This window comes from Daphnia magna, linkage group LG6 (genome assembly GCF_020631705.1).
Source record: "Daphnia magna isolate NIES linkage group LG6, ASM2063170v1.1, whole genome shotgun sequence".
NCBI lineage: Eukaryota > Metazoa > Arthropoda > Branchiopoda > Diplostraca > Daphniidae > Daphnia > Daphnia magna.
In genome coordinates, this window is record NC_059187.1 from 9,906,212 (window position 1) to 9,924,776 (window position 18,565).

The 18,565-nt window shown below is 42.1% G+C and overlaps 7 protein-coding genes and 1 long non-coding RNA gene across 15 annotated transcripts; 6 read left to right on the forward strand and 2 right to left on the reverse strand.

Annotated features, from left to right (window-relative positions):
- Positions 1-283: 283 nt before the first annotated feature.
- On the forward strand, positions 284-1,552 carry LOC116925765 (antifreeze protein Maxi). The gene is made up of 7 exons (XM_032932525.2): positions 284-414; positions 489-544; positions 609-675; positions 741-811; positions 884-937; positions 1,003-1,197; positions 1,263-1,552. The coding sequence occupies exons 1-7, from the start codon at positions 381-383 to the stop codon at positions 1,311-1,313; spliced, it is 528 nt and encodes a 175-aa protein (XP_032788416.2). The 5' UTR covers positions 284-380; the 3' UTR covers positions 1,314-1,552.
- An 840-nt stretch (positions 1,553-2,392) lies between these two features.
- LOC123466519 (antifreeze protein Maxi-like) lies at positions 2,393-3,815 on the forward strand. The gene is made up of 9 exons (XM_045174756.1): positions 2,393-2,536; positions 2,598-2,644; positions 2,705-2,774; positions 2,881-2,951; positions 3,012-3,065; positions 3,128-3,224; positions 3,291-3,362; positions 3,452-3,480; positions 3,682-3,815. The coding sequence occupies exons 1-9, from the start codon at positions 2,494-2,496 to the stop codon at positions 3,790-3,792; spliced, it is 594 nt and encodes a 197-aa protein (XP_045030691.1). The 5' UTR covers positions 2,393-2,493; the 3' UTR covers positions 3,793-3,815.
- A 749-nt stretch (positions 3,816-4,564) lies between these two features.
- Positions 4,565-5,228, forward strand: LOC116925768 (spidroin-1). Its single transcript, XM_032932529.2, is given in 4 exon segments — positions 4,565-4,568; positions 4,653-4,711; positions 4,713-4,736; positions 4,797-5,228. Coding segments are annotated over 4 exon segments (414 nt in total). The 3' UTR covers positions 5,124-5,228.
- A 924-nt stretch (positions 5,229-6,152) lies between these two features.
- Positions 6,153-6,955, forward strand: LOC116925751 (spidroin-1). Its single transcript, XM_032932507.2, has 3 exons — positions 6,153-6,299; positions 6,370-6,431; positions 6,510-6,955. The coding sequence occupies exons 1-3, from the start codon at positions 6,263-6,265 to the stop codon at positions 6,813-6,815; spliced, it is 405 nt and encodes a 134-aa protein (XP_032788398.2). The 5' UTR covers positions 6,153-6,262; the 3' UTR covers positions 6,816-6,955.
- Positions 6,956-7,271: 316 nt separating this feature from the next.
- Positions 7,272-13,484, reverse strand: LOC123473668. 5 transcript variants are annotated; one of them, XR_006647639.1, is made up of 7 exons: positions 13,213-13,484; positions 13,041-13,130; positions 12,781-12,970; positions 12,594-12,690; positions 12,271-12,471; positions 10,529-10,601; positions 7,272-10,465 (listed from the first exon to the last, which is right to left on the reverse strand). It is a non-coding gene; the product is annotated as an uncharacterized LOC123473668 (long non-coding RNA). The 5 variants fall into 5 exon arrangements; XR_006647637.1 differs by having other exon boundaries at positions 12,781-13,130; XR_006647638.1 differs by having other exon boundaries at positions 13,041-13,484.
- LOC116925749 (WD repeat-containing protein 26) lies at positions 11,305-12,628 on the forward strand. The gene is made up of 5 exons (XM_032932505.2): positions 11,305-11,492; positions 11,597-11,655; positions 11,736-11,960; positions 12,043-12,102; positions 12,184-12,628. The coding sequence occupies exons 1-5, from the start codon at positions 11,465-11,467 to the stop codon at positions 12,427-12,429; spliced, it is 618 nt and encodes a 205-aa protein (XP_032788396.2). The 5' UTR covers positions 11,305-11,464; the 3' UTR covers positions 12,430-12,628.
- Positions 13,485-13,799: 315 nt separating the features above from the next.
- LOC123473667 lies at positions 13,800-16,374 on the reverse strand. Of its 4 annotated transcripts, none has more exons than XM_045174760.1 (4): positions 15,860-16,374; positions 15,717-15,804; positions 15,479-15,638; positions 13,800-14,248 (listed from the first exon to the last, which is right to left on the reverse strand). In XM_045174760.1, coding segments are annotated over exons 1-4 (408 nt in total). In that variant the 5' UTR covers positions 15,861-16,374; the 3' UTR covers positions 13,800-14,089. The 4 variants fall into 4 exon arrangements, with proteins under 4 accessions (XP_045030695.1, XP_045030696.1, XP_045030698.1 ...); XM_045174763.1 differs by lacking the exon at positions 13,800-14,248 and adding an exon at positions 15,253-15,409 and having other exon boundaries at positions 15,860-16,327; XM_045174762.1 differs by lacking the exon at positions 13,800-14,248 and adding an exon at positions 15,253-15,415 and having other exon boundaries at positions 15,860-15,993.
- Positions 16,375-16,771: 397 nt separating this feature from the next.
- Positions 16,772-18,143, forward strand: LOC116925739 (tol-Pal system protein TolA). Its single transcript, XM_032932485.2, has 3 exons — positions 16,772-16,931; positions 17,006-17,067; positions 17,126-18,143. The coding sequence occupies exons 1-3, from the start codon at positions 16,901-16,903 to the stop codon at positions 17,831-17,833; spliced, it is 801 nt and encodes a 266-aa protein (XP_032788376.2). The 5' UTR covers positions 16,772-16,900; the 3' UTR covers positions 17,834-18,143.
- Positions 18,144-18,565: the final 422 nt, after the last annotated feature.

Genomic DNA, 18,565 nt, shown 5'->3' on the forward strand with positions numbered 1-18,565 from the left:
GACGCTTGTTGAAGCGTCGCTACTTTGTTGCATCGGCAATTTGGCTACACTTTGATGAGCTAACCGAGAAAGTCAATCAAGCAAGCGCGTCACCGATTACAATACTCGAATGAGACGATTTTTTGTTTTCAAAAACTGGAGAAATCAAATATCATTTTCCCTTTCTTGTGTTTCAACATTTTTCCCCCTTTCACCGTTTTTCCTCCATTTTTCCTACAGATTAATGCCTTCATTGTGCTAAAGATGGAAGAATCGATGGGAAGAATAATGGACACCATCACTTTGGTTAGAAATCTGATTTTTAGAAAAATATATAAAATCTTGGTGACATCCAGAAGAGTCATCAGATCTTCCTTGAACACCGTCACGAACTTTTTACCATGAAGCTGCTTAGCATTTTCGCTTTTTGCATCGGTAGATTCTGTTCAATAATTTCAATTTCAAAACGTTAACAAGGCTAAACATAACTAATGAACGTTTCTCCACAGTTGCCGTTAACGCTGCCGACAACTCGACATTATCGGAGAGCGATGAAGCCCTTCGCGTAAGTACTCGACCAACCTCACACGAGTTACGAACACACGGTGTAAATAATTAACAAATTTCAGGTGAAACGAGGTTGGTTTAAAGGTGGGAGTGCTGCTCCGGTAGTGACATACTACGGACCTCCTCCAGGTAACGCAAAACGCACAAAGAATAGAAACAGGTTAAAAGCAGCAAAATTTTTATAAACTCTAAAGGAGCTGCTCAAGCGGCAGCTGCTGCGCAGGCGGCCCAAGCAGCCCAATATGCTGCACATGCAGCTCAACAGGTAACTCATGTCCACAACCTGTTCAAATCAATAAAAATTAGCTAATACTTACTAAACTTGATGAACATGCAGGCTGTTCAAGCTGCTGCTGCTGCTGCCCATGCAGCCCAACAAGCAGCCAGTCAAGTATTAAAGAAGCATCGACACTTAACTGTAAAAATGACTTAACGATTGAATTATTTTATGATCAGGCTGCCGCAGCCGCTCAAGCAGCACAAGCGGCTCAAGCGGCCACAGCCGCTGACATAGCGCAAGCTGCACAAATTGCCAGCGCAGCTCAAGCGGCTGCTTCTCAGGCGGCCCAAGCTGCTCAAGCGGTTCAGGCAGCCCAGGCAGCGACTGCCGCTCAAGCAGCCCAGGCGGCGTCCGCTGCTCAAGCTGCCCAGGTAAGAAATCAAAACACGTACGAAGACAAATCAAAATTGACTATCGTTTACGATCCGTATAAAAGGCGGCGACCGCAGCGCAAGTTGCCCAAACTGCCTACAATTACGGAAAATAAACCAACGGAGAACGAAGACGAGAAACAAAGTTAAGACCACAAACGATACAATCTGTAAAGGTGTACCTACTGGATGCAAATCGACTCAATTTCACCCCATACTGCATGGCCAAATGCAGCATTCTTGCATAATTGCTCACTCAATTTAATCTCGATAACAATTTCTCACAAACTCTTCTCGTGTCTGTTGGAATTTTCCGCATCCAAATCCTGAAATAAAATTTTTAAAGAAACCAAAATACAAATTGATTCCTCACTGTACAACGTGTTTGCAACAATATTAGATTAACCTACCACAAATGCATTCATATTCATATTCATCAACAGGTGCTTGTAGTAATTTGCTTTTCTTTGAATGAAATGGACGCTCAAAAAATTCCCCCTAAAGCGATTGCGTTCATCCAAAACGATTCCTAATGTCCCACTATTAGAGAAAAGGATAAGAAAAATTATATGACGTAATGTCAAAGACATGTTTCGACTCAAATATTATTCAATCTACTAAATACCACACAAACACCTGCGTTAGATATCGAAATGAGAATGAAACACGTTGTTTAAATCATGCAAAACTAATTCAATTTCCCCCGTATATCATTTCTTATCACCGTCCTCTTAAAGCCCCAATTGATGGTTGCACGGTTCACGGTCGTAAAATAGTACACAATGCATTTATAAAAACTAACTCCTCGTACGGAAATGATAAAGATTTCAAACGTTCCCCTTAAGTGAAGAAACCAAATCAAATCGTCAACCGTTTAGGAAATCATCGACGAAAGAAAACTTTCCCCGTGGAAATGAATACACGTTTTAGTTAAATGGACATGAGAAGGGGAAGGCGCTAGCTGGAACACCACCCACAACCCCGTCAAGTTTTAAAAAATACTCTCATTGTCAACGTGCTCATCGCGTGAGTGGAACAAAAGAGACACTTTCTCTTCATCAGGAAAATCAATTCCTTTCTCCAAAATTGGAAACCGAATTACACAAGGATTTCCGAAACGATGACTTTGCTAAAGGCTCTCACTTACCCTCTCGACAACAATGGCAACATAAGAATAAAGAAAACCCAAAAGTCTTCCGTCTTCTCTATAAAACTCTTCACCAACGACAGCACGGCGAACAGAATCATCTTCACCATCCTCAGAAGCTCATCAGCAATTAGAAGACCCTGTAGAATATGCAAAACATGTTTCATTTCATTTCTTTCCTAGTTGTACTTGGTAAGTTTCGTATACAGCAACTCGAAGTTTTAACATTTCTAATCACCATCACCTTACAAAGTTGTTACTCCGTCGTTGGGCAATAATGATTCCACCGATCTAAATAGAGTAAGTAGAAAAAAAACAAATCACCTTATCAAGGGCTAATTGCAGCAACGATTGTTTCAGGTAAAGCGAGGTGGATTCTCGGGAACAGGTGGATTTACTCAACCTGCTGTCCATTATGCTCCTACTCCAGGTAGGTACCAGCTGCATAATTACTGAAACCCTGTAACTAAATCACAGCCAAGTTCCAAAATTAAAATTCCTAACGAATTAACAATAACATCTTCTGTTCCACGCAGGTGCAGCAGCAGCTGCCGCAGCGGCAGCGGCTGCCCAGCAAGCTACACAGGCTGCACAAGCCGTTAAAACTGTAATTAATTTCAAACAAGTTCATCAATTAAACACTACAATTCACGTTTCTATCGATCAGGTTACGAGTGGAGTAGCACAAGCAGCTCAATCAGCGTCAAATTCATTGTACCAGGTAACAAGCTCTCAATATGGATAAGACATCAACGTCCATGTTCACAAATGAATACCTTTCAGGCGAAAGCGGCCGCGCAAGCTGCTCAAGCTAACCAGGCCAAATTGCAACCTATCCTTCAAGACATTGCCGCTGCTGCCCAGGCCGCACAGTATGCAGGTAAACAAAAGAATTGAGAGTAAAATTCATTCCTAATAGATAAATGACATACTTTTCACATCGTAGCAAAAGCCGCTTTGCAGGGTGCCGACGCCGTAGCAGCCGCTCAGGCAGCGGCCGCTGTCAGTGCTGGGGCAGGTAAATATTCGTAGGAATGTCGTAAACTGCAGGTTGCATTCCACCCTAGAGATAAGCAAATTAACGTTCCATACTTTTCGCATTTACAGCCGTGAGCGCCGCGAATTCCGCCCAACAGGTAAATACGATCAACTAAATCAAAAGAAAATTTTTGTAGTTAAATGCACGTACTTAAATGGCACTTTTGTGGCACCTTTTTGTAGTCAACGTATAATAAATTAGTTGAGGCTAAAAAGGTATTTTAATGATTAAAAAATAAATTGAGCAAATGATATTCGACAGTTGTATATCTAACGGTTTCTTCTCTCACTTGACGCAGGCTGCAAAGATCGCCCAGGTTTCCCAAGCTGCACAGGCTGCACAGCAAGCCGCCCAAGCTGCAAAAGTGGCAGCTGCCCTCAGCAATTCCAAAGGCTATCGAAATTACTAGAAAGAAATTTCAGTAGAACAATACAACAAAACAGCTTTCTTTTACACTGTACCTCTAAACAATGTAAACATTTATTCTACTGAAACATAGTCGGAGTTGTATATTGCTAACTATGAACACCATTGTCTCCAACTGTCCTGAAATCAGCAATAAAATAATTCTCATAAAAAAGAACCGATTACGTTTTCACCCAGAATTCAATCATCAACAAAATTGATCAAATTAATTAGAAGATAATCACGTATCTATTATACACCTTGATAAAAAAAAGCTCTTAAATTGCAAATGAACATGATTATTAAACACAGAGTACACGTAAGCATTGAGGTAGGCCATAAACTCACTCCATCAACGTTGTTCACGCTGAAAAGTTTTAGTTATGTTTACGTGAACATGCTGCAACCAGTTCAGACTCATTACGGAATTGTCACGAGATGTGACAAAGAAAATCAACTCCTGCAAGCCGAACTCGTCCGCCATTATAGCAACTATAGTTAAATTAGGTCAAACGTTCTGGTGACGAAAGATTGCCCTAGTTACTAGACCCAAGCTTTTGAACTGAAATCAACGAATAGGATGCCACTGGAACAACAAAAAGCTGAAAACAAATGAAGGAGAAAATACTATAGCCTGTCACGACTCTAACAAAACAATCACGTCACAGCAACCGAAGAAGAAATTTCTCTTTGTATAGGCCCAAACTATAAAAACCAACAGTAGAACTCAAAGCTTTTCAGTTTCAATTAGAATTCTCATCATGTCTCACCCTACAATGAGTAAGTATCTTACTGACATCCCAATATACATCACAGTTTAAATAACATTCACCACGAGAAAATTCTGTACCTCTTCCTCCACAGTTTGTCTTCTGCTAGTTGCAATTACCCTGCTGAACAAACAAGTGTACTCCGCAGCCAGGCCCTGACTTTGATCTACACCACAGAGTAAAACCCAAAAATTAAACAAAAAACTCAATACAAACTTACACCATACCTTTATTGCAGGTCAGAAGAGGCGACTTTTACGGACCCAACGGCCTGGGAGCTGGAAATGGCGGCCTGGGTGGCTACGGTGGTACCTACGGAGGCCTGGGCTTGACTGGAAGTTCGTTTAATCCCGTGCTGTTCCAAGGAGCTGCAGTGGCTGGAGGTTTCGCTAAAGAAGCTTACAATGCCAATCAGGCTTCGTTAGCATCAGCAGATGGGCTGTTGAGTGGTGGATCGTTCGGAGTTGGATCTTACGCTGGAGCCATCGCCAACGCAGCGGCTGCAGGTGCAGCTGCTGGCAACAAACATAAAGGAGGATCGTCGTTGTCTTACGGCCGTCGTTAGATTGGATTGAATATTCTTGTATCGATAGCACAAACCTATTATCTACCAATAACCTCTGCATAATGTAACACGGTTATCAACGAATACACTTAATTACTATGAGAATGAACTCTTTGTGTAGATTTACATAGTTTGTTCGTTTCATCTAGTCTTGTTCATGAAAGTCAGCAAAGGAATATGAAAAATATTTGATTTAATTCAAATACATTTAGGCAATAAAATTGCAAGAACTGATGAGATAAATAGCAGATGGTCTAATTAGAATAAACCAAAAACATATTTAAAAATGAAACAAAAATGGATGCACTTACTTGGACTCCACACATCCGTCCAGTGACTGAGCTTTGTTCCGACTGAATTGATCGAGAAGTTCATTGTCATAAGCCTTTTCTCAATATTTAAATGATGGAGAGCTTTTGTACCCTACCCTTAGTTTTGTTGGTAGGGAAGGGAACGATTCGTCATGTCGAAAAATCCAGTGCCACATGTTTGCTCACCCATCCCCTTGCCATGTTCCTCGCTGATAATTATTTAAATGAAGAGATAAAGGACGTTCTTTCTTTAGAAAAAGGTTTTTTTTGCGTTGAAAATCTTACCCTTACTCTCGTCACTTGGGTAAACATCTTTTTAATATTTGCATACATTATACAAAACGTGTGAATAAAGAACAATGAAAATTAAATGTGCCATAAACGAGGATGCTAAATCCTAATAAAATACGAGTGACTATCATTTAATGTTTTTTTTTTTTAACCTTTAAATCAAGTGTTTAACTAGATTTCAATTCAACAGGTTCACACCTTTTCAGCTTTAATTTCAGCCATAAAAAATTAGAAAAGCTTTGATGGCTTTGTTTTGCAAAAGACAATGAGAATTCAGATGATGAAAGAATGGTGTCATCCAATCCAATTGTGTACTAGGGATCTAGTTATCTTCTTCTTTTTCAATGAACTTACAATTTGGAAAGTCAATGCTTTCCTGAAGAAGACCACGGGAAATGAAATGACGTCATCGACTCACGATCTTGACGAATTCAAGAAAGTGAAAACCCAGTCAAAACTTTTCCCTCTCCTGCTATAAGTAGACATTTGAGTTTGCAATTTGTTAAACATTTCCCAATCAGACATTACATCACAACCATGACTAGCGCAACTGTTTTAACCAGTATTCTTCTTGGTAATTATTTATTATCAAACATTCACCAACATCAAGTGATTTAACTTTCAATTCTCTTTTTCACAATCAGCTATGATGGTCGTTGCAGTATTCAGCATCCCGATCGACAATGAGCAACGTGTTCTTCACCGTGTAAGTTAACTGATAATCCCAGAAGCAATTGACACACAACCGCTGGACAACCACAAAGACTAATTGAAAGTGGTTTAGGTTCGTCGTGGACGCGGTCATCACGGTTCCTTGGGCGGCATTTCGACCGTAGTTGACGGAAGTGCCGTTCAAGCTGTTAGTACCGGAGGCAACACATTCGTCAGCGGATTCCAGGCCAGCCAGAACTTCTTGTCATCCGCTGGTGGCGGAAATTATCTCGGACAACAAGGCGGACAACAAGCAGCCGCATGGGCCGCGGGAGCAGCAGCAGCCGCTGGATTTGGTTACAACTCGGTCGCTAGCTCAGGTGCTGGATACCCGTCCAACGTAGGTGGTTACCAAGGATTCCCTAGTTATGGCCGTTAAACAACACGTGAATGATAACTGCGTTAATAGCTCCCAATCTTTTCAAAACAAATATGAAACAAACATCGCACTGTACACCGTTTTCAATGGAATGTTATATGTATTCCGAGCATATTGGAAATACACAATGATTAAGAGATTATGGCGTATACTTAATTTTTCACTTTAATTAATTCTTGGATATGTAAGAGGCCCTACAAGAGATATATCTTTGACGTGCTGGATTTGGAAGTGGAACATAAATCGACAGATGCTAAACGCTGAAGGGAAAGTGTAGTTGGAAGCTACTTCAAATCATGATCCGTATTCGAATAGAAAATATTCAAAAATGTTTGTGATATGCTATAAACTATAAGTAGTACGTAAAGGCCCACTTAAAAAATGCAGTGCTCGGAGCCAGTGACTATGTCAAAGTAAACTCAAAACAAGACCATTCAAATTTTCGCTTTAGATGAATTCAGGGAGGGAATGAAATTTCCAATTGTATTCAGGCAGGCAGGCCTGCTATCCGTTAATATCATTCGTCTCGCAGTGTTATAGAGCTCAATTCTTAAAGAAACATGAATCGAACAATCAGGGTGAATACATAAAAGGAAAGTGAAACCTATGAGTGGTGTGCCCCTATAAATGTAGGCAAATGAGCCACTGTAAGTTCACAAACACTCTCGATTCGACAGACAACAGTTTAACAAAATGAAAGGCTCCACCACCATCATTCTGCTAGGTAGTACTTTAATGCAAATCATTATTTAATCAACACTCAATTCAATCATTTTTCTCACGCAAACAGCTATGATGATCGCGGTCGCGCTGGGCGACGACCAATCTGAACGCGTGCTGCATCGCGTAAGTCGATTTTGCACCCATTCAAACGATGCAAATTAAAACCTCGTAACATGTGCATCTTTTAGGTTCGTCGTGGACGTGGTTACCACGGATCTCTGAAGGGCGTTAACGTCGTCGTTGATGGTATCGCATTGAAGGCCGTCAGCACTGGAGCCAACAACTTCGTCAGCGGATACCAAGCCAGTCAAAATTTCTTGGCTTCCGCCGGTCATGGAAACTACCTTGCACAGCAGGGCGGACTTCAAGCTGCTGCCTGGGCGGCCAGTGGAGCGGCAGCCGCTGGAAATGCGTACAACGCAGCCGCGAGCTCCGGCGCCGGATACCCATCCAACGTAGCTGGCTACAAAGGATTCCCTAGCTATGGCCGTTAAAGAAGATTCGATTAATATACACAGTTAAATAGCAATCTACACCTCTGCTTCCCATCTTCGTATAAAGCTGTTGATTTGATGATTTTATTATGATAATGAGTGTATTGTACGCAACCATCCAGTTGTTGTGATTGTACTTGCATTCTAAAAATAGAAAATTTTTTTAGTGCAAATATAATGATTAGATTATAACAAGTGCGATTTGAATTACTGTCGTTTCATTCGCGTACAAACCTATGGAAACGATCAATATACTTCATCTCACGAAAGTCTGCTTGAAAATTTTAAAAATTGCAGCACCATTGACAACCATATCGCATGGCAGAGCAAGAGATCCGTTCTTTACCTACGAATCCTATCTCTCTCGTAGCTCTTTTTCAACAAGCGAATCCCAATTCCAGTTCAAATTAAGTCATCAACGGCTTCCGGCTAAGGTGCATATCATTTTCCTATAGGTGTACTGGGGATGAACAGAAAATGAATTCATTCATCGGCAACGTAAAAACTTAAACTTAAGAGTCTATAAATTTGCTCTGACTTTCATTTTTTTCTTTTCTTTGTGCAATTCGTGACTATTCGGATGATTAACTCATAAGCAGGCAACAGCCATAATTTGAAACAGCACCGTCAACTTTCTCGTTATGATGAATTAATCCGGCGGAATCTGGTGCATTGTTCCTTGCTGGACTGTGTTAAATACAAGATCGTGCAAAAGTGGGCAGACGAAACGATCCAAATGACTAATTGTTTTTTCAAGTCTTATTCATTGAATGGGCCCTAAAGAGAAAGCTCTGCAGGTCTTTGTTAATGAACATCGTCAATTGAAAAGGAAAGTGAAATCGAAGCCAACGCATTGAGTCGAGAAAAATTTCTCGTTTTGCCTTAACTAGGGAATTCCATGGTCTTCAATGGAATTCAAAAATCAACAAGTCGATTTGCAGATGTGGATTAGATCAATACGTATTGTAAATGTCGGAAACAAAACAAACATTTTCTATTGGCTAATTGCGTATCTGAAAAGCAAAGATCCGAAAATTCCGTGTGGATGCGAGCGGTGGTACTGTAACAGACCAAAGAGCAATTCCAGGACGAGAAACAAAGTGAATGTCTTCGACAATGAAAACGTAGATTTCCAATCCGTCTGTAGACTAAATTAGCAACCCTAACAAACAAAAAAAAGGGGGCGAAACTGTGAAAACTAGTGGGGTGCTGAGTCGTCAGCCATAACAGGTACTGCGCAATCGGTAACGATATTTAAGGAGAAACATCATTCGAAAAAAGCTATCAGTCTTCAGCAACTCATCAGCAAAGTCACTTCTCCAGTTCATTCTCTTCAATTAAGAAAAAATGAAAGTTACTCTTCGTTATTTGATCATCTTCGGTATGCTACTGATTTTCTTTTATTTTTCCTGTTGGCATTGAAAACTAGTTTTGGCAGTTGTTTAGTTCTCTTTTTTTGCATCCTCATTAAGGCTTCGTAGCAGCTCTTCAAGCAGCAGTTATCAACGAAGCTGAATCCGTGTCCGACGTGGAGGAAAGCAAGAGCGACGAGCAGGCTCGTGTAAGTGTTTCATGTTTTTCATGATACTATTCTGCAAACAATAAGAAATGGGTGAATGAATAGGAAAAACGTGGATTCGCCAGCGGTGGTGGTGGATACGGAGGTGGCGGTAGCTCCGGATACGGCGGAGGAGCTGGTGGTGGAGCTGGCGGATATGGAGTAGGTTATGGTGGTGCTGCAGCTATTGCCCAGGAAGCTGCCAATGCAGCCAAAGCGGCCCAGAACGCACAGGCCGGAGCTGCATCTCAGGCTGCCCAACAAGCACAGGCCACCCTTGCTGCACAAGCCACTCAAGCCGCCCAGCAAGCCCAGGCCGTCGTAGCCGCCAAACAGGCCCAAGCTGCCCAGATCTCCCAGGCCGCACAAGCCGCACAGGCTGCTGCTTTCGCTGAATCCGCACAGGCCGCTCAAGCCGCCCAAGCTGTTCAGGCTGCCGAAGCCACCAAGGTCCAGGCTCTTCAACAGGCTCAGGCTTTGGCCGCTGCTGCCAAAGCTGCCCAGTCTCACGCTGCTCAAGCAGTTGCCTCCCTCCAGGCTGCTCAGGCCCAACAAGCTTCTCAAGCGCAAATGGCCTACCAGGCTCAAGCAAACGCCCAAGCTTTGGCTTACAAACAACAAGCTTCACTGGCTGATTTGGCAGCTGCCCAGCAGGCGGCCAACAAGGCTTATTCAGCCGCTCAAGCCTGCCCAAGCTACTGCCGTTGGTGGTGGTGGATCCTATGGTGGATTCGGCGGAGGATATGGCGGAGGACACGGTGGCTGCCCCGCTTGTTAAACGTTAACTGAAAGAATTATCCTTGAATGATTCATCTTTGACCAACCATGAATGACGAAAGGTGTTGCAGATTATTAACGAAGATTGTAGATCAATCCTATATTATATACTGTTGTAATTGTGACCTATCAAATACAGTATCATTACTTTAATTACTCACCATTGTGTTGATAACTGATTGCTGCTAAACTGTTGGTTTACTTCAATAATCCAAATGCAGCTTCTGTCGAACTCTTAAGTGACACAACAAAATATAACACATAAACACTCGTTTCCTGACGATGAAATTACAGAAATTCAAATTCATGTACATAGTTTTCCAGATTCATAGCCAACAAATATAATGCACACTGTTAGTGCAAACAAAGACTTAACCCATCGATGAATAGTCAATCTTAAACGGTGTCCACGTAAGTCATCACAACTTAGATACATACGAGTGATTTACGTCGCGGCCATTCACGTTTGCTAAAAATTTCGCAGGCTCAACATGTGACAACTTGGGGAAAAAATGGTTGGGAATGGAAAGCATATCCTTTACGTACCCATCCTTCAAAGGAAAAAAATACATCTTTTTAGTCGCCCTTTTAAAACAAAAAATGTGTTGAGAGAAAGCAGACAAGGTTCAAAAAAGCCTACCAAAACGAAACAAATTGAAGGATTAGATTCTATGCGCATAATTCAAAACACTGCTCGCTAGAGTTGTCATCAATGTACGGCTGTTGGGTAGCAATGAACGTTTCAAATGCAACAATGCTTGGATCGAACACTTGTTTCCGTTTGGCTTTTTGCACGTTATTGTGTGCCAATAGCGGCTTACTGATTTACTGAACCATTTTGGCTAAGAGAATGAGTCGATCGTGTTGTGTGACGCTCTCGACATCAAACAAGCAACAAGTTCTGTCCATAAAAAGGTATCGCCGTTTTTTTGTTTACGTACGCCTATATGGACTCGGAGTCACTCGGGGGGTGATAGAAAGCAAGTGAAAAGAAAGAGGGAAAGTACTTTAAAAAGCAAGTGGATTAGCCGATTTCAAGTCAGTGCAATTCTAGCTAAAGAACGCAGTGGCTCGTTGACTGACGACGAATCAACGACATGTTTTCCATTCTTATTTTCGCCTTAGGTAATCAACGCTTTACACTTTTCAATTGTTTTTCCATCAAACATGTTTTCCCCGATTGCGTTCTTGTTTTGAAAACATTCATGTTGTTTTATTTGGCTTGTTAGGTGTCATGGCAACAGCGTCAGCTCTGCAAACTGACGAAGAATCTGTTCGACTATTCAGAGTAATAAAAAAATACTATCAGTTATTTCTCATTCTACCGATCTTGTAAAATGACTCAAACCAACATGAATATTTCAATAGGAAAAACGAGGATTTGCTTCTGGATATGGTGGTGGATATGGTGGTGATTACGGTGGAGGGCATGGAGGTGGATATGGAGTCGGTTATGGAGGAGCAGCTGAGCTAGCCCAGCAAGCTGCAAATGTTGCCAAGGCAGCTCAAGCTTCGCAGGCTGCTGCTGCATCCCAAGCAGCCCAACAAGCCCAGGCAGCGCTTGCAGCTCAGGCAACTTACGCTGCACAACAAGTAAAATAACAAAACTCATTTCCCTGATTATACATGGTTGAATCAATCATCCAAAATCTAACTGTTCAAATAAATATCTCAGGCGCAAGCAGTTGTAGCTGCCCAGCAACAACAAGCAGTTTACGCTGCACAAGCTGCACAGGTATGAGAACCTTTTCAAGAATTGTTAGTCACAGGATTGTTGAAAGATTGTTGAACATATCTTTGCACATTCCTTGATTAGGCTGCTCAAGCAGCTGCTTATTCTTCTGCCCATTACGGCGGTTACGGATCGAGCCATGCTGCCCACCATGCTCAACATCTGACTTACCAGTCCCAAGCTTCGTTAGCTGATTTAGCAGCTGCCCAGCAGGCCGCCAATAAAGCTTATTCGGCTGCCCAAGCCGCTCAAGCCGTAGCTGTCGGTGGTGGTGGTGTTTACGGTGGATTCAGCAGCGGTCACGGAGGAGGCTACGGTTATGGACATTAACCTGTTGGATTCAATCTTTCACAGTTCTGTTGTCAGCAACTACTGTACACCAGGCAACAAAGAATAAGTGGAAGGTTTAGATTTTACAAGCATTTTTTCCTGCACAAAAATTTGACAGAAGATTGTAGAGCAATCTCTTGCTTCACAGACACCACATTGTGTACCTGTGCTGTTAAAAAAATACACAGTTGACAGTTGACCTCGGTGTAACGAGTTATTTTTTCCACTTCCGATCGTACCATCTCGTTTAACGTGACCTCCCTGAAAATCAACAATGGAATTTCATTCGAGACTTTTTGGAGGTTGAGTACAAGCATATAGGGGTTAGTGGATTCGATAAACCAAACGTACCGACTGGAATCCTTGCTAAACCACGGAGGAAGTTGTAGTTTAGAGGCAGCAATGGATGCATGAATTTCTTTTGTTACTTTGAGTGGGTCAGCATCTCAGCAGACGAATCGTGTGACTAGTTAACAAGTGATGCAGGTTGACTAGTTTGATTGATACAATTCATGTCGTTTCAGTTTCTATATCAAGATAACTCATAAACGAAACAAAGTGAATACAAAAATATTAACAACAATTTTCAGAAAATAAATTGTGCGGCATACTGCTTGGAAAAATTGGTGTAAAAATACTCCTGTACTGGGAAGGAAGGTATACAGTCTGAGATAGTTTTTTGTTAAATTAAAATATTACACCTATTAAAAACAATTAGTGAAATCATTGAATAATGTTTAATTAAATCATTAAATTGCAAATCAACACTTTTTTCTATTATACCTTGTGATGAAATTACGTAAATTTTGTTTCAAAGAACAAAATTCAGTTTTGCCAGATTTGCTATAGTGCTTGCCCCAAGTACAAAGCAAAAGATGGGAAACGAAATGTTTACCCGCTTTTTATTGCAGTATAGGCTGTATAGCAATCAAAACCTTGAATAGTGATTCGAAACCTTGAATAGTGATTCGAAACGCTTGAATAGTGATCCAAAACTCGCGAAAATAAATTCCAACATGTCTTCTTTCGTGGAAATTTCAGCAAAAGCGATTGGCGTAGTGGCCGTTGGAGTAGGAGTGGCAGCGGTCGGTTGGCTCGGCTGGAAGGCGTACGTCAAGGCAAGAGCTCCCGTTGTTCAAATGGGCGTTGCTGACGAAGCGCAAGCAGTACAAAGCAATGTACCAGCCGATGTACCGGCCGATGTACCAGCCGATGTACCAGTCGATGTACCAGCCGATGTACCAGTTGCTGTACCGGCCGATGTGCCAGCCGATGTACCAGTCGATGTACCAGCCGATGTACCAGTTGCTGTACCGGCCGATGTACCAGCCGATGTACCAGTCGATGTACCAGCCGATGTACCAGTTGCTGTACCGGCCGATGTGCCAGCCGATGTACCGGCCGATGTGCCAGCCGATGTACCGGCCGATGTGCCAGCCGATGTACCGGCCGATGTACCGGCCGATGTGCCAGCCGATGTACCGGCCGATGACGAAGATGCTGCGGTGACTGCACCGACTGATGAGCCCCAAGCAGACAACGTTTTGGCTGACATCGTTCCTCCCCAAGATGTTGAGGAACCTGCCGCAGTCCCGGACGCTCCGGCTGTGAAAGTTCGAAAGGCCAAGCGTCCGAACAAGGCTGAATGGAGCCCGAGTCATCAACGCCGTTTGGCGAGGAGAGAGAAGGAGCGGGCAGAGAGAGCCGCTCTGCAACAGGGTGGAGAAGAATCCAACAAGGTATAGGACATTGAGCCGTGCCGTGCACTGCCGTTGGCCGCTGCACCCTGAAACGCAGTTGCTGGATGGTTATGCATTGCCTAGAGAGAGAGAGAGAGCGATTTTTTTTTCTTTTCGTTTTTTTTTACCTTAAAAAAACTGAAAATCAAAATTCCTGTACATTCTATTTCGGCTCGATTTTGTGCTTTCTTGCATTTGTTTTTCTTTTTATTCTCTTTGTTTTGCATTTAAAAGTGGCAGAAAGAGTACGTCAAAATTCTTTATACATGTTCTATTTCGGCTTTGATTGTTTGCTTTATCGTTGATCTTGTGTTTCGTTGTTTTTTTCTTCTCCCTTTTTAAACATATAGCACTAAATTCTTGTAATTCTATTTCGGCTTTGGATTAACCTTTGATGACGCTCTCTTTCAGTCGCAATCCGAAGGAACTGGTCGACGAACCCGCAACGGAGTTGTTTGCTGTCATGCGTGGCAACTACCAATCATGCACCCTTTCTGTTTCAATTGTCTTCTTCACGGTACAAGTTTGCGTGCGAGTGACGGGATGGTGAGCAATATTGCCATTTCGCACCTGCATTCACCCACCGGAAGGAGACCACTACGAGAGTTGATTGTCTCGTAGTGATGGCAGAGTGTTTTGCAGGTAGTTTTCACCTCCATGGCAGTGATCAGCTACCTTTACGGGGGATTTATCCTTAAATGAGTCGACCGGTTCTGGAAGTGCGTGTACGGGGAGAGAGCTAATTCAAGGTTTCATTGTTTTCTGCTACATTTTCGGTTTCTTTTTTTTTAAATTTTTATTCAAAATTTCCCATTGTTTCTTTCTTTTGTAATAATTTTCTTTGCTACTCAAAATTCCCCATACATTTTCTTGCTTTCGACCAATAAAATTCCTACTTAAACATACTACCATTTTGTTTTGACTTTTTATTATTCAAATCACTTCATCGACGTTGTGAGTGGCGTTGTTTGAAACATGAATCACACGAATGAACTCGTTAAAAATGGTATCGATAACAGAATATATCTGAACTGATTACTTTAGTGTTCAAATTTGGGGCTGATTTTCGTTAAAAGTAAAAAGATTTGAAAAATAGAATCGTTTTATTGGATCACTTTTGATGTTTACCCGTTAGCCCATACGACTATACACTGTTGCCACATTTACATGTTTAATAGATGACAAGTAATTTACGGCTGAATTTTATCCTAATGATATATTGCTTTCATAATTATTCCCGACTGTTTCTAAAGATCAATATTATTTTTTAAAATTACTTTTTAACGTAAATTGCACATTGATTTACATACCGTGTTGATATTTGGAGTGAAATAGACGCCCTCCTCATTCGATCTCGTTGCTTTCAGCAGCTCATTTTGATTGCAAATGGCGCTGATCAAAGTGAGGCAAGCAACAAGATTGACGAATAGGAAAATCGCTGTCAGCCATTGAAAAATAACACTTCTTTTCCTACGAATTATAAATAAGTATAACCGAAATTCTGAAATTATTCATTTAATAAGCATCAGTCTAATGAAGAAATCGTACCTGTGTCGTAGCACAGCTTGATCTCTATAGCCGTTGAGAGACATCAACATGTTGACAACGTTTTTTTCAACACATACAGAGATAATCACTGGAGAAATATTGAAATGGTTAATGTATACAACAACCTGTTCACGACTACTAACTTTTCAAGAATGTATTATCGATGGAGCCCAGCAAGTGGACCGGTGGCCAGCGTTCATTTCAAAAGGACCCTCAAAATCCAACGTAACTGGTTCTGTAAAAATCGTACAGCAGCACGCCCAACGACCTTCGTCTCTGTTACGCGTGATGACATCACGTATGTGTATACTACCGCCCTAAATACGGAATTGTTTACAATCACTTTTTCAAGGGTAACATTCCCTGCCAACTTTCTCACGGCCATGCTTCTCGCAATGGAATTTTCGGCACACGAAAAGGAAGGTGTATTTATCGTAGTCTTTCCATGCAAATTGCAGCTCTAGTTGTATGTAACGCTATTCTCATTCATCAAAGACTTGACGTGAAGTTACAACAGGTGTAAAGCTTCGTGGTTGCGTCACGAATCGAAAATGTGTCTCGAGATATTTTTATTCAGAGGCCCACCAAAATGAATGAATGTCCCGCGGTGTGAAAATTGAAATATTCAAATGCGGAAATAAAAGTGACTTTCAAGCTGCGCTTTGTAGCAGAAAGTCAACCCTCGGGCTTCTATGACTGTATAAATGAAATCAGGGAACGATTGTGTTGACGTTATACAACGGTGCACTCTCCTTTCGTGAAGGAATTGCCGATTGTCAATGAGCTACACGAATTGATAGCGAAACGAAAAGGAAAAGAATTGCAATCGAAAGTTATTGCGAATAGCTCGCTTTAATTGATTTCTAAAGGCATTAGACTGGAACTTGATGGCATAATGGTGTCTACCTAAACAGCGATATCCCTTTTTTAAAATCGAGAATTAAAAATTCGTTTATTGGATGAACTTTATCGAGAGTTTCGCCGATTTTAATCTGGTCGGGTGCACCAACACAAACGGGAATCGAAGATGGCAGCGATCGTCTTCGTTATCAGCCAACATCGATCGATAAGTTCGTTAGATATAAAATGGCAAGGCAATCGGCAGATTAATCACTCACCTCTCAAACATCAACCAAGTAACCATTCGGAAGCTAATCATCCTCCACAGGATTCAGATAAATAAAATGGATCTTCGCTCCTCTTTGATCCTGTTGGGTAAGGCGAAGGCTACAGTTAGAAATGCATCATTAAAAAGTAACATTCTTATTTTTTGTATGTGTGATCAAAAGGCTGCGTTGTTGTACTTCAAGCGTCTGTCGTCGTCCCAAAAGCTGGTGACGAGCAAACACGAGTAAGATGTTACTTTTACTATAACGCATTTGATGCAACTAAAACATTGGTGTCATCAGGACAAGCGCGGATTCGCCAGCGGTGGAGGTGGATACGGAGGTGGTGGATCTGGATACGGCGGAGGAGCTGGCGGCGGAGCAGGTGGATATGGAGTAGGTTATGGTGGCGCTGCTGCTATTGCACAGGAAGCCGCCAATGCAGCCAAAGCAGCACAGAACGCACAGGCCGGAGCAGCATCTCAGGCTGCCCAACAAGCACAGGCCACCCTTGCTGCACAGGCCACTCAAGCCGCCCAGCAAGCCCAAGCCGTCGTAGCTGCCAAACAGGCCCAAGCTGCTCAGATCTCCCAGGCCGCACAAGCCGCGCAGGCCGCTGCTTTTGCTGAATCCGCACAGGCCGCTCAAGCCGCCCAAGCTGTTCAGGCTGCCGAAGCCACCAAGGTTCAAGCCCTCCAACAGGCTCAAGCCATTGCCGCTGCTGCTAAAGCCGCTCAGTCTCATGCTGCTCAGGCAGTTGCTGCCCTCCAAGCCGCTCAGGCCCAGCAAGCTTCCCAAGCTCAAATGGCTTACCAAGCTCAGGCGAACGCCCAAGCTTTGGCTTACAAACAACAAGCTTCACTGGCTGATTTGGCAGCTGCCCAGCAAGCGGCCAACAAGGCCTACTCAGCCGCTCAAGCAGCCCAAGCTACTGCTGTTGGTGGTGGTGGATCCTACGGTGGATTTGGCGGAGGATATGGCGGAGGACAAGGTGGCTGCCCGGCTTGTTAAGCAGAGTCTTTACGCACTTCTGAAATATTGGCTGTATTAGTTTTTGAAATTTACGTCACCTATCGTCCAAGTGCACTGTGGAAACTTGTTTAATTCCAGATTATGTATACCATTTATTCATGGGTACAATTGTATCACTGTTATGAAAAAAAAAACGAAACAAAAGAATAAATTTAAAGAGAATAAATTTTAGTATGCAAAAATAATTTCGTTTTGAATTTTCTAATCGCTTATTGAACATGAAAATATTCCGTTCTCTGGTTTGGCCTAATAAGAAAGCCATTCCATTACCTGTGAAACAACGGCCTGATGTCTATAACGTTTAAAGCCTAGTTTAAACGGATTCTAACACAATCTACGGTAAAAGAACAAGAAATTGAATCCGAAACGCCAAACAGATTATGACGAACAACAAGGTTATAGACTGCACTTAAGCATTAGCCATAATTCCAAAGAGTTTAAATGAAGGAGCGTTTACGTTTAATCGTAATGAGACACCTATAAGCAGGCTGCTAAAACAGCCACTTTGTTCCTGATCTAAAAACATGCTAATTCGTCTAGAAGTCTAATCGATAAGCACAATGGCGAAAAAGAATGAAATGCCTATATAGGATTTGTTTTCGTGGATCGGATTATTGTGTTTCTCATTTAGGATCATTTATATTTAGTAAAACACCGAAAACTGTGTCCAATTTGTTGCGTTTCATTGATTCTTGCTTCTGCACTTTTGTT